This window comes from Podarcis raffonei, chromosome W (assembly GCF_027172205.1).
Source record: "Podarcis raffonei isolate rPodRaf1 chromosome W, rPodRaf1.pri, whole genome shotgun sequence".
In the NCBI taxonomy this organism is placed as follows: Eukaryota; Metazoa; Chordata; class Lepidosauria; order Squamata; family Lacertidae; genus Podarcis; species Podarcis raffonei.
Genome location: NC_070620.1, coordinates 21,107,623 through 21,121,658, shown reverse-complemented (window position 1 = coordinate 21,121,658; position 14,036 = coordinate 21,107,623). Strand labels below are relative to the sequence as shown.

Genomic DNA, 14,036 nt, shown 5'->3' with positions numbered 1-14,036 from the left:
TCCCTTTACTGTTGCTGAGGCTGCAGTGTGCTTCTGGATCCTCTGGGGACACTCTTTGGCCATGTGCAGTGCACTGTCGCAGATGTAACACTTCCTGCTCCCTCTAGGAGCCTTCGTCTTGACTGCTCCTGGTGTTTGGGCTCTGCTTGCTGTCTGAGCCCTGGCACCACCTATCTCCATCGGCTCTTCTCCCCTCCCCAGTGGAGGTGTGGATTGCGCGCGCTCTGTCTCTCTGGGTAGGAAGGGAGTTGTTCTGGCTGGTGTGTTTGCCCTACGTCCCTCCTCCCTGCTCCAAGGGCGGTCTTCTAGGCGCACCCCTATTCCGAGCGCTCTTTGGACTACTTCTGTGGTGCTTTTGGGTCTCTCTCCCCTTGCCAGCTCATCTTTCACGGCCCCATTCAGTCCCTCCCAGAACAGATCCTTGACGGCAGCGGAGTCCTTCTGCCAGCCCAGCACATTTACTAACGCAAAAAAGCGGGAGTGATATTGTCGCACCGTTGCTTTCCCTTGCCTCAGCCCATGCATTTCCCTCCTGGCCACATCCACATCTACCGTTGATTTAAAACAAGCGTCCATAGCTTCAATAAAAGCGTTTGAATCTTGGAGGGCGGGATCATTTTCACACAATAAGGTGCGCAGCCACGATTTAGCTTCCCCATGCAGATGAGTTATTATGAAGCCCACTTTCTCCTCCTCATCTCTAAAGTCTTTCCGAAGCAAATTGAGCGCGAAAACTATGTCTGCTCTGAAGTTAGGATACTGCTGTAGGTTCCCATCGAAGTGGGCTACTATGCTGCCCCCCCTCTTCCCAAAGCCAACTCCCTCCGGCTTGGGTCCTGGCAGCCCCTCCTTGTCCCAACGGTCCCACCTGGCTTGCAGATCCCGTTAGAGCGCTGCTGCTTCTTCTTCTCTTTTCTTGGATGCTGCTAATTCTGCGTAAAGCGTCGAGACTGTATTCTGCTGTTCTGTCACCTTCTCCTCCGTAGTCATCTTTGCCTATCTTTGTGAGCTCGCAAAACACCAAGTTTTGCCCCTCGCTGCGCCAACTCACGCTGCGAGGGTTGAATACTTTTGAGATGGAGCTTACTGTCAGAGCTGCCCGAGGTCCCAGCTCACAAAGGACCAACGCTGCTTCGTTGTTTAGTATAAAAGTCTTTATTGAAGTTCAGTTTCACTTCCACAGCCGCAGCGTGCAGCACTACGTCTCAAACTCTAGACCGCCGAAGCTCCATCTGAATCTCCTCCCCCCTTACACCAGTTTAAGACTCTAGCCTTGCTCCACCTCTTCCTTTGTTCTTTCCTCCTCTGGGTCCGCCTGCCCGTCGGGGTCTCGCCCTTCCTAGACTCTTCTGACGCTGAGTCCCCTGACTCTTCCCCCTCCCTCCGTCGGGCTTTAGGACCTGGCTCCCAATCCGGGTTTCCTGCTGTCCCGCGCGCCTGTACATTTGAACTTGGCGCGCGCGCCCAGCCTCCCACTTTCCTTCTGACTGTTACACTGCTGTCACTGCTCCCTCCTTCGGGGAGGCTAGCTGGACCTGACCTCCCCTCCGTTTCCCCACTTTCCGATGGGGGCGTGGTCAGCCCTGACTCATCTTCTCTCCCCGCTGGAGGAGAGGCTGGCCCTGACACATGTGACTCTTCCCCCCCACTGCGCTCTGGTGGGGGAGCTGGTCCTGATCCCCCGCTGCTGCCTTGGGAGTCCCCGCTGGCCCCTTGCTTCTGGTGCGTCCCCCCTGGGACCCCCCTTGCCCTCACCATCGGCGCCCCCTTCTGGGAATCTTCTGATTCGCTGGAGAAGCTCATGGAATCTCTCGGGTCACTGTCATACTCCCCTACGCTCCCCTCTGATTCCTCCCCTTCGCTCTCCATTTCCTCTCTCCCCTGTGCTTCTGCTCCTGAGCCCCTGACACACGCGTATTTATGGGCTGGAAAGAAGAAAATCCATAGAGGTTTTGGAAACCATATTTTCCGAGGACCGTTAATAGAAATATGGGAGAGGTATAAAAACCTACTGGAAGCAAAAATTCCACACTGGTTGTCTCCGTTAGAGGTTATGACTGTTAAAAAAATTAATATGAGAAAGAATTGGATTACATATGGAAATTTGACTATTAAAGAAGGGGGGAAATGGAAAATGAAACCTTATGAAGAAGTGAAAGAGGTTGTGTATGATTGGCTACATTATTTCCAAATAAATGAAATGTTTAAGAAAGATCTTAAAGAATATGGATATGCAGAGAAGGATTCTAAATTTCAAATAGAAATAATAAATAATGAATATAAAATCCTATCCAAAATGTATAAGATATTGTTGGAATGGCATACAAAGGATGAAGAAGTTAAATCAGTTATGATAAAATGGGCCAGAGATATTGGACATAATATACAATTTAACGATTGGATAAAACTATGGAGTGAAAGTATTAAATTTACTGCATGTACTGCATTAAAGGAAAATGTTATGAAAATGATATATAGATGGTATAGTACACCAGTAAAACTTGCAAAAATGTACAAAACATGTAAGAAGTGTTGGAAATGTAAAGAAAAAGATGGTACATTTTTTCATATGTGGTGGGAATGCAAGAAAGTGAAAAGCTTCTGGGAATTGATATATAATGAGCTGAAAAAAATGTTGAAATATACATTTGTTAAGAAACCAGAGGCTTTTCTCTTAGGAATTGTTGGTAATGAAATAAATAGAAAGGATCACAAAATTTTCCAATATGCAGTGACAGCGGCAAGAATACTACTGGCCCAGAAATGGAAACAAGAACAAATACCAACGTTGGAGGAATGGAGAACGAAGCTGATGGACTATGCAGAACTTGATAAACTGACTGGGAAGATTAGATATCAACGAGATCAAAAATTCATCGAGGACTGGAGAAAATTAGTGGAATACTGGGAATGTATAAGTGATAACGGAATAACGTTAGTGGCATTTAAAGAAGCTCTGTAACAGAATAAGAAATATTGTAAAAAAGCAAAATATAAGAGGGGGGACGGTATAAAGGCAATACTGAAATTTGGAAATGTGTATTTAAAAAAATCAGAATTTGAATGATTGGCAGAGAAGCCGAAGGAAGTCAAAAAACCGAAAAGTTTAATGCAAATTGTTAATGTGGTATAAATGTATGGAAAATCAATAAAATATATTTTTTTTAAAAAAAAAAAAACAGCGTGCAACTGGACCCGATTCACTATTTCTGAGGTAGAAATGTCTCCAGGAGGAGGCATCCCCAGCAAGGGAAATGGAAAGCTTGTCTATTTAAAAAGTTGCCCCCTCTGCCCAATCATCTTTAGTCATAGAATCATAGAATCATAGAATCATAGAGTTGGAAGAGACCACAAGGGCCATCGAGTCCAACCCCCTGCCAAGCAGGAAACACCATCAGAGCACTCCTGACATATGGTTGTCAAGCCTCTGCTTAAAGACCTCCAAAGAAGGAGACTCCACCACACTCCTTGGCAGCAAATTCCACTGTCGAACAGCTCTTACTGTCAGGAAGTTCTTCCTAATGTTTAGGTGGAATCTTCTTTCTTGTAGTTTGGATCCATTGCTCCGTGTCCGCTTCTCTGGAGCAGCAGAAAACAACCTTTCTCCCTCCTCTATGTGACATCCTTTTATATATTTGAACATGGCTATCATATCACCCCTTAACCTCCTCTTCTCCAGGCTAAACATGCCCAGCTCCCTTAGCCGTTCCTCATAAGGCATCGTTTCCAGGCCTTTGACCATTTTGGTTGCCCTCCTCTGGACACGTTCCAGTTTGTCAATGTCCTTCTTGAACTGTGGTGCCCAGAACTGGACACAGTACTCCAGGTGAGGTCTGACCAGAGCAGAATACAGTGGCACTATTACTTCCCTTGATCTAGATGCTATACTCCTATTGATGCAGCCCAGAATTGCATTGGCTTTTTTAGCTGCCGCGTCACACTGTTGGCTCATGTCAAGTTTGTGGTCAACCAAGACTCCTAGATCCTTTTCACATGTAGTGCTCTCAAGCCAGGTGTCACCCATCTTGTATTTGTGCCTCTCATTTTTTTTGCCCAAGTGCAATACTTTATATTTCTCCCTGTTAAAATTCATCTTGTTTGTTTTGGCCCAGTTCTCTAATCTGTAAAGGTCGTTTTGAAGTGTGTTCCTGTCCTCTGGGGTGTTAGCCACCCCTCCCAGTTTGGTGTCATCTGCAAATTTGATCAGGATGCCCTTGAGTCCATCATCCAAGTCGTTGATAAAGATGTTGAATAAGACCGGGCCCAAGACAGAACCCTGTGGCACCCCACTAGTCACTCTTCTCCAGGATGAAGAGGAACCATTGATGAGCACCCTTTGGGTTCGGTCAGTCAGCCAGTTACAAATCCACTGAGTGGTAGCATAGTCAAGACCGCATTTTACCAGCTTCTTTACAAGAATATCATGGGGCACCTTGTCAAATGCCTTGCTGAAATCAAGGTAGGCTACATCCACTGCGTTCCCTTCATCTACCAGGCTTGTAATTCTGTCAAAAAACGAGATCAGGTTAGTCTGACATGACTTATTTTTCAGAAATCCATGCTGACTATTGGTGATCACAGCATTCCTTTCCAGGTGCTCACAGACTGTTTGCTTAATGATCTGCTCCAGAATCTTCCCTGGTATTGATGTCAGACTGACTGGGCGGTAATTATTTGGGTCCTCTCTTTTCCCCTTTTTGAAAATAGGGACAACATTTGCCCTCCTCCAGTCTGCCGGGACTTCGCCTGTTCTCCAGGAATTCTCAAAGATGACTGCCAGTGGTTCTGAAATCACATCTGCCAGTTCTTTTAATACTCTTGGATGCAGTTCATCTGGCCCTGGAGACTTGAATACATCTAGACTAGCCAAGTATTCTTGTACTATCTCCTTAGTTATTCTGGGCTGTGTTTCCTCTGCTGAATCATTTGCTCCAAATTCTTCAGGTCGGGCATTGTTTTCTTTATCGGAGAAGACTGAGGCAAAGAAGGCATTGAGGAGTTCAGCCCTTTCTGTGTCCCCTGTTTGCATTTCACCATCTTCTCCTCTGAGTGACCCCACTGTTTCTTTGTTCTTCCTTTTGCTACGAACATACCCATAAAAGCCTTTTTTGTTGCTTTTAACCTCTCTAGCAAGCCTGAGTTCATTCTGTGCTTTAGCTTTTCTGACTTTGTGTCTACACGTGCTGGCTATTTGTTTGAATTCCTCTTTGGTGGTTTCCCCCCTTTTCCATTTTTTGTACACATCCTTTTTTAATCTTAACTCAGTTAAAAGTTCTTTAGATAGCCACCCTGGCTTCTTTAGGCACCTTCCATGTTTCCGTCTCAATGGTATTGCCTGAAGTTGTGCTTTTACTATCTCCCTCTTAACAAACTCCCAGCCATCATGAACTCCCTTTCCTTTTAGTATTACTGTCCATGGGATCTCACCCAGCACTTCCCTAAGTTTTATGAAGTCGGCTTTCTTAAAGTCGAGAAATTGAGTCCTAGTATGCTTGGCTGCTCCTTTCCGCTGTATAGTAAACTTCAGAAGAGCATGATCACTCGCGCCTAATGATCCTTCCACTTCTACCCCACTAACCAGGTCATCAACATTGGTTAGGACCAGATCTAAAATGGCTGTTCCTCTTGTAGCTTCTCCCACTTTCTGGACAATGAAGTTGTCTGCAAGGCCAGTGAGGAATCTGTTTGACCTTATGCTCTTGGCTGAGTTTGACATCCAACAAATATCCGGGTAATTGAAGTCCCCCATTACTACTATCTCCCTTCCTTTTGCATGCTTGGCCATCTGTTCCAGGAAGGCATCATCTATGTCCTCCGTTTGGCTTGGGGATCTATAGTAAACTCCCACAATGAGGTCACTGTTATTCTTCTCTCCCTTAATTTTGACCCAAATGCTCTCACTTTGGCTTTGAGGTTCTAAATCTTGGATCTCTTCACAGGTATACACATCCCTGACATATAACGCCACTCCTCCTCCTTTCTTGTCTGGTCTGTTTCTCTGAAATAGATTGTATCCCTCCATTATTACATTCCAATCGTGGGACTTATCCCACCAGGTTTCAGTGATGCCTATTATGTCATATTTAGTTTGCTGTACCAAGAGCTCAAGCTCATCTTGTTTATTTCCCATGCTTTGCGCATTAGTGTACAGACATTGAAGTCCATTAATCATTCCCCCGTGTCTCTTATTTAAGGATTTTTTCCTCCCACCACTAGGTCTGCGTGCTGTTTGCTCCATTCGGTCTATGACATTTGGATGATCATCTTCATCAATTGATAGACTCCTACCTTCAGGAGCACTGTCTCCCTCCCCCACATTAGTCAGTTTAAAGCCCTCCTGATGAGGTTTCTGAGATTTTTTGCAAAAACATTCCTACCAACCGTTGTGAGGTGCAGCCCATCGCTTGCCAGAAGTCCATCTTCAAGAAACTGCATTCCGTGATCTAAGAATCCAAACCGTTCCTGTTTACACCATTTGCGAAGCCAGTTGTTCACTTCCACTATTTTTCCCTCTCTCCCTGGGCCACGTCGTTCAACTGGGAGGACAGATGAGATGACAATTTGTGCATTTAATTGCTTCAATTTCCTGCCCAGAGCCTCGTAATCTCTTTTGATCTTCTGGAGGCTATTGCTTGCAGTGTCATTGGTTCCCACATGAACCAAGAGGAAGGGGTATTTGTCAGTGGGTTTTATGATTCCTTGCAGTTGTTCAGTTACATCTTGGATCTTAGCCCCGGGGAGACAGCACACCTCCCGAGACATCTTGTCAGGCCCACAGATCACTGCTTCTGTTCCCCTCAGTAGGGAATCCCCTATCACCACTACACGCCTCCTCTTAGGTCTGGTCGGGGTTCTTCCGTCATCTGAAGGCAGCCCTGTTTAGAGAAGCTTTGAATATTGGCTGAATCACTGTATTTTAATATTCTGCTGGAAGCCGCCCAGAGTGGCTGGGGAAACCCAGCCAGATAGGTGGAGTATTAATATTAATAATAATTGTTGTTGTTGTTGATGATGTTGCTGTCAGGAAAGGGGATTAGCCATGATAGCTAAGTGAATGTCCAGGCACAAACGGAAAGTTCCTCCGAGTAGCCGTTGTGGGGGTGACAAACAGCAATGGGTGGCTATTTCCTCCACACACTAAACTGCGATTCCCGGAAGCAACTGGCTGGCCAATGCCCAAAACAAGATGACTAGATTTTTTGCATCTTATTGTATTTTCATAGAATCATAGAATCATAGAGTTGGAATAGATCACAAGGGCCATCGAGTCCAACCCCCTGCCAAGCAGGAAACACCATCAGAGCACTCCTGACATATGGTTGTCAAGCCTCTGCTTAAAGACCTCCAAAGAAGGAGACTCCACCACACTCCTTGGCAGCAAATTCCACTGTCGAACAGCTCTTACTGTCAGGAAGTGCTTCCTAATGTTTAGGTGGAATCTTCTTTCTTGTAGTTTGGATCCATTGCTCCGTGTCCGCTTCTCTGGAGCAGCAGAAAACAACCTTTCTCCCTCCTCTATATGACATCCTTTTATATATTTGAACATGGCTATCATATCACCCCTTAACCTCATCTTCTCCAGGCTAAACATGTCCAGCTCCCTTAGCCGTTCCTCATAAGGCATTGTTTCCAGACCTTTGACCATTTTGGTTGCCCTCCTCTGGACACGTTCCAGTTTGTCTTTGAAGGATTTAACTTCAACCGGCTCCCACGTAACCATCCAGCCACAGATTCCAAACATCTGATCAGTTTGTCTGGGGCCGAGTCAGGATGGCCATCCATCAACAGATAGAGTTGGGTGTCAGGTATTGCCTGAAGTTGTGCTTTTACTATCTCCCTCTTAACAAACTCCCAGCCATCATGAACTCCCTTTCCTTTTAGTATTACTGTCCATGGGATCTCACCCAGCACTTTCCTAAGTTTTATGAAGTCGGCTTTCTTAAAGTCAAGAAATTGAGTCCTAGTATGCTTGGCTGCTCCTTTCCACTGTATAGTAAACTTCAGAAGAGCATGATCACTCGCGCCTAATGATCCTTCCACTTCTACCCCACTAACCAGGTCATCAACATTGGTTAGGACCAGATCTAAAATGGCTGTTCCTCTTGTTGCTTCTCCCACTTTCTGGACAATGAAGTTGTCTGCAAGGCCAGTGAGGAATCTGTTTGACCTTATGCTCTTGGCTGAGTTTGACATCCAACAAATATCCGAGTAATTGAAGTCCCCCATTACTACTATCTCCCTTCCTTTTGCATGCTTGGCCATCTGTTCCAGGAAGGCATCATCTATGTCCTCCGTTTGGCTTGGGGATCTATAGTAAACTCCCACAATGAGGTCTCTGTTATTCTTCTCTCCCTTAATTTTGACCCAAATGCTCTCACTTTGGCTTTGAGGTTCTAAATCTTGGATCTCTTCACAGGTATACACATCCCTGACATATAACGCCACTCCTCCTCCTTTCTTGTCTGGTCTGTTTCTCTGAAATAGATTGTATCCCTCCATTATTACATTCCAATCGTGGGACTTATCCCACCAGGGTTCAGTGATGCCTATTATGTCATATTTAGTTTGCTGTACCAAGAGCTCAAGCTCATCTTGTTTATTTCCCATGCTTTGCGCATTAGTGTACAGACATTGAAGTCCATTAATCATTCCCCCGTGTCTCTTATTTAAGGATTTTTTCCTCCCACCACTAGGTCTGCGTGCTGTTTGCTCCATTTGGTCTATGACATTTGGATGATCATCTTCATCAATTGATAGACTCCTACCTTCAGGAGCACTGTCTCCCTCCCCCACATTAGTCAGTTTAAAGCCCTCCTGATGAGGTTTCTGAGATTTTTGGCAAAAACATTCCTCCCAACCGTTGTGAGGTGCAGCCCATCACTTGCCAGAAGTCCATCTTCAAGAAACTGCAGTCCGTGATCTAAGAATCCAAACCGTTCCTGTTTACACCACTTGCGAAGCCAGCTGTTCACTTCCACTATTTTTCCCTCTCTCCCTGGGCCATGTCGTTCAACTGGGAGGACAGATGAGATGACAATTTGTGCATTTAATTGCTTCAATTTCCTGCCCAGAGCCTCGTAGTCTCTTTTGATCTTCTGGAGGCTATTGCTTGCAGTGTCATTGGTTCCCACATGAACCAAGAGGAAGGGGTATTTGTCAGTGGGTTTTATGATTCCTTGCAGTCGTTCAGTTACACCTTGGATCTTAGCCCCGGGGAGACAGCACACCTCCCGAGACATCTTGTCAGGCCCACAGATCACTGCTTCTGTTCCCCTCAGTAGGGAATCCCCTATCACCACTACACGCCTCTGCTTAGGTTTGGTCGGGGTTCTTCCGTGAACAACAAAATTTTAATATTTTGTTGGAAGACGCCCAGAGTGGCTGGGGAAACCCAGCCAGATGGGCGGGGTTTAAATTGTTGTTGTTGTTTATTAGATGGGTCTGATCCAGCAAATCTGCTCTTCTATTCTAATGACTGAGAATCAGCCATATTTAGAATCAAATAACCAGTATCACTAAGCAAAATAAGTAGATCTGACTCTGTACTCATTCTCTCCTGCAGGCCAACTTCAAAAATCAAACGTCTAACACATGGGTAGGCAAACTAAGCCCCAGGGGCTGGATCCGGCCCAATCGCCTTCTCAATCCGGCCCACGGACGGTCAGTGTGTTTTTACATGAGTAGAAAGTGTGCTTTTATTTAAAATGCATCTGTCAGGGAACTGCCATTGGCTCAGGGGTGAGAGGGGAAAAGCCGGATGGATTACAGAGAGCCCCCAAAGATCGTGGGAAGCAGCACCTCCTCAGCGGAGGAGAGTAACCACGCCTCCAGTGGAGAGGAGCTTCAGGGCTCAGAGGAGGCGGTACCAGGACACCTTGCCTGAGCAAAGCAGGGAGGAGAGAGGTCATCCGTTACCCACGCCCTCCCTGCGCAGTAGGTTTCTGCGCCGAGAGGGGAAGCGCAGACTGGGCATCAAGAAACTACTCTGCTGGGGAAGGTTTAAGGACCGCCCGCTCACAGATTCTGCCAGTGAATGAGCGAGCCACGGAATTGAAGTCAGGCTGAAGCGGAAGAAGCAGTGAACAAAATCCGCCCCCTCCTTTCTGAAACATTGTCAGCAGATTCTTGCAATGGGAGGGGTGAAACATCCTCAAAGGGGGCGTGCCACCGCAGTATGCAGATTTGAAGGTGTTCAGCGAGAGGCTGACAAGCTGCCCCCCCCTATGACTGCCAAATCAACCTGCTTCCGGGGGCCCAGTTGCCAGTGGGTAAGCTGTATTCCATGTCCAACCAGGAGGTGCAAGAGTTGAGGCAGTTTATTGACAAGAACTTGAAGAGGGGTTTCATAAGGGAATCAAAGGCCGTAGGGGGGAGTCCAGTGTTCTTTGTGGACAAGAAATTGATGAATCAGCACAGGCTTGTAGTGGACTACCGCCTCTTGAACCAGGTAACGGAACCCGTAGCCTTTCCCATGCCCAGAATTGACGATGTTTTGACGCGTGTGAGGCAGGGGAAAATTTTTACCAAGCTGGACCTAAGGGGAGCATACAATCTGATTAGAGTGAGAGAGGGGGACAAATGGAAGACGACCATGTTCACCCCCCTGGGGGCTTTTGAGTATCTCGTCATGCCATTTGTATCTCGCCATGCCTGGGGGCTCCACCTGCTTTCAAGCCTTTATGCACCACGTGTTGGGCCCCCTGCTGTACAAGAATTGCGTGGCCTTTTTGGATGACATTTTAATCTTCTCTGGAAATGAAGCACAGCACGTAAAATACGTCAGGCAGGTGCTAGAGAGATTGGAAAAGCATCAGTTGTGGGTGAAGCTGGAGAAATGCCAATTCCATGCTCGAGAGGTGGAGTTCCTGGGGTACTGACTGTCGGACAAGGGGCTGGCCATGGACCTGGAGAAGGTGAAAGCAGTGCTGGAATGGAAGAGCCCCAAAACAAAGAAGGATGTGCAGAGGTTCCTAGGGCTCAGCAACTTCTACAGGAAGTTCATCAAGAACTTTGCGCACTTGACAGCACCCATAACGAATTGTCTCAGCGGCAAGAAGTTTGCGTGGACCAAGGAAGCACAGCAGTCCTTTGAAAGGTTAAAGAAGGCTTTCGCCTCTGAGGAGCAGCTCCTGCATGTGGATCTGGGGAAGCCACTGAGAGTGGAGACGGACACTTCAGACCGGACCATCGGAGCAGTACTGTTGCAACAAGGGTCAGAGGAGGACTGGAGACCTTGTGCGTTTTTCTCCAGGAAACTGAGCAAGTCAGAGCAAAATTACACTGTTTATGACAAATAATTGCTGGCAGTGGAGAAACTTTTTAATTGGGGCGCAGCACCAGATCCAGGTCCGAACGGACCACAAGAACCTGGAATACTGGCAGACAGCACGTGTGCCTAACCAGAGACAGGTCAAATGGTCGCAGACATTCTCACATTATCACTTCAAAATACAATACGTACCGGGGGGGGGGGATGTGAGGGCGGACGCACTTTCCAGGAAACCTGAGTACATGGAAGGGGAAGGACCTCCTGTGGCCAGGCACGTGTTCCCAGAGGACCGCTGGTCGTGTGGGGGAGCACTGGTAGGGGAGCAAGAACTGGCTGGGCTGACTAGAGACGATGAGTTTGCTCAGACTAAAATCAGGGAGCTTAGAGATGGAAAGAGGGGAAATGGGGGGTTTGAGGGGAAAGGAGGGCTCCTGTACTACAAAGGGGCACTGTATGTGCCGGGATAGACATTGAAGTCCAAGATACTTAGGCAGCTCCATGACAACCCAACAGCTGGGCATTTTGGGCAGGATAAGACCATGCTACTAGTCACCAGACAGTTCTGGTGGCCCAAGGTAAGGGAGGATGTACAAGAATATGTCTGGGGGTGCGACAGGTGCCAGAGGGCCAAAGGGGAAAGAACCGCACCAGCGGGGTTACTGGAACCCTTACCGACACCGGAGAGGCCCTGGGTGGTGGTGTCCATTGATTTTATGACAGATCTGCCCAAGTCAAGGGGGAAAACAGCGGTGATGGTGGTGGTCGGTCTACTGACCAAAATGTGTCATTTCGTGGCCTGTTCTCATGCGGTGTCAGCAGAGGAGACAGCCAGGCTGTTTGTGGACCACATTTTTAGGCTGCATGGGACTCCACTGAGGGTTGTATCTGACCGAGGAAGACAATTTACCTCGCGGTTCTGGCGGAAACTCATGAGCTTGCTGCAGGTAGAGGTGAGCTTCTCGACGGCAGGGCACCCAGAAACCAACGGCTAGGCCGAAAGAGTGAACGGAATATTGCAGCAGTACCTACACTGTTATGTCAGTGAGAGGCAGAACGATTGGGTAGAGAAATTGGCGCTAGCTGAGTTTGCGTACAACAACACTGAACACGTGTCCACGGGAATGAGCCCCTTCATGGCCAATTACGGGTGTCACCCCAGGGCCTTCCCAGAGCGTGGAGAGGAGGAATGGAGTGTGCCAGTGGCGGAGCAATTTGCAGAAGAGATGGAGGCTTTGCACCAACAACTCCGGCTAAATTTGGAAAGGGCTAAAGAAGTCTACAAAAGGCAGGCAGACAGGCATCGCAGGCCAGGAGAGATCATATGGGTGGGGGACAGGATGCGGTTGTCGTCCCAGGGTTTGCCCCAAAGGGAGGTTGCAAAAAGTTGCAGCCTAGACGGCTGGGGCCCTTTGAGGTAATACAGCAGGTTAACCCAGTGACCTTCAGACTGAAATTGCCGGATAGCATGAGGATACATCCGGTGTTCCATAGGTCACTGCTTTTGCATTATAGGGAGGGGGTGGGGCTTCCCAGGGAGGGAGAAAGGGGTGACTACCCATCCATGGGCAGAGAAGAGGGAACACTGTAATGAAGCAACGGAAATACTCAATTCTAGGTGGAGAGGGCGCCAGGTAGAGTACTTGGTGGCCTGGGAGGGAGAACCTAGATCCGAAAACACGTGGGTTCCCGCAGAATCCATCACAGAGGGTTATCTGGTGGAAGAATTCCATGGTTTGTTCCCGCATAAGCCTAAACCCATAGCCAGGTTCTTGGAGGAGGAGTTCGGACCCACGGACGATGAAGGGGACTTCGTAGGTTTCCCTGCCTCAGAAGAGGAGGAAGGCTGCCGGGAGGAGTCTGAGGGAGAAGAATCAGACTGGGAGGTCCAGCCAGCGAGAAGGGAACAGAGAGGATGGGAAGCAGCTTTTGAATCCACGGAGGAGGATGACAGTTCTTTCCGGGGTTTTCCTACATCGCCGGCTGACGCTCTAGGGGAGGAGACATTTAAAGACCTCACCAACGGTGAGGGGGGTCTTGAGGAGGGGGTGGATGTCAGGGAACTGCCATTGGCTCAGGGACGAGAGGGGAAAAGCCAGATGGATTACAGAGAGCCCCCAAAGATCGTGGGAAGCAGCACCTCCTCAGCGGAGGAGAGTAACCACACCTCTAGTGGAGAGGAGCTTCAGGGCTCGGAGGAGGCGAGGTGGTGCCAGGACACCTTGCCTGGGCAAAGCAGGGAGGAGAGAGGTCCTCCGTTGCCCACGCCCTCCCTGCGCAGTAGGCTTCCGCGCCTAGAGGGGAGGCGCAGATTGGGCGTCAAGAAACTACTCTGCTGGGGAAGGTTTAAGGACCGCCCACTCACAGATTCTGCCAGTGAATGAGCGAGCCATGGAATAGTGCCGCTCTGCATGGTGAAGGGTTTTTGGCACCAATAACGAGGCTTTACAGTCAACCAGGGAGGCATTTGCCTGACTGCTCTCGAGTAACCCCCTGATATCCTTACAGCATCTCTGGGTTATTTGAGGGGCATAGGAATTCATTCTTTTTTTTCTTTTTATACAAAATATAGTCCGGTCCCACAAGGTCTGAGGGACAGTGGACCGGCTCCCTGCTAAAAAAGTTTGCTGACCCCTGGTCTAACAAGTATCTGTGAGATAATCGACATAGGAAAGCTATCCTGTTTTCTGTAGAAAGAGCCAGTTTAAACAGGCCACATTTACTGAACCCTTCACCTTTACTTTTAAATCAAACCACACTTCATTACTAT

The 14,036-nt window shown here is 47.9% G+C and overlaps 1 protein-coding gene across 1 annotated transcript in view; it reads right to left on the bottom strand.

Moving 5' to 3' along the window:
* LOC128405989 (ensconsin-like) overlaps window positions 1-14,036 on the bottom strand; it is a 168,548-nt gene that overhangs the window by 136,337 nt on the left and 18,175 nt on the right. Inside the window, exon 6 of the mRNA XM_053373042.1 lies at window positions 4,493-4,505. Within this exon, the coding sequence (XP_053229017.1) occupies window positions 4,493-4,505 (13 nt within the window). The remainder of the gene's footprint in view (window positions 1-4,492; window positions 4,506-14,036) is intronic.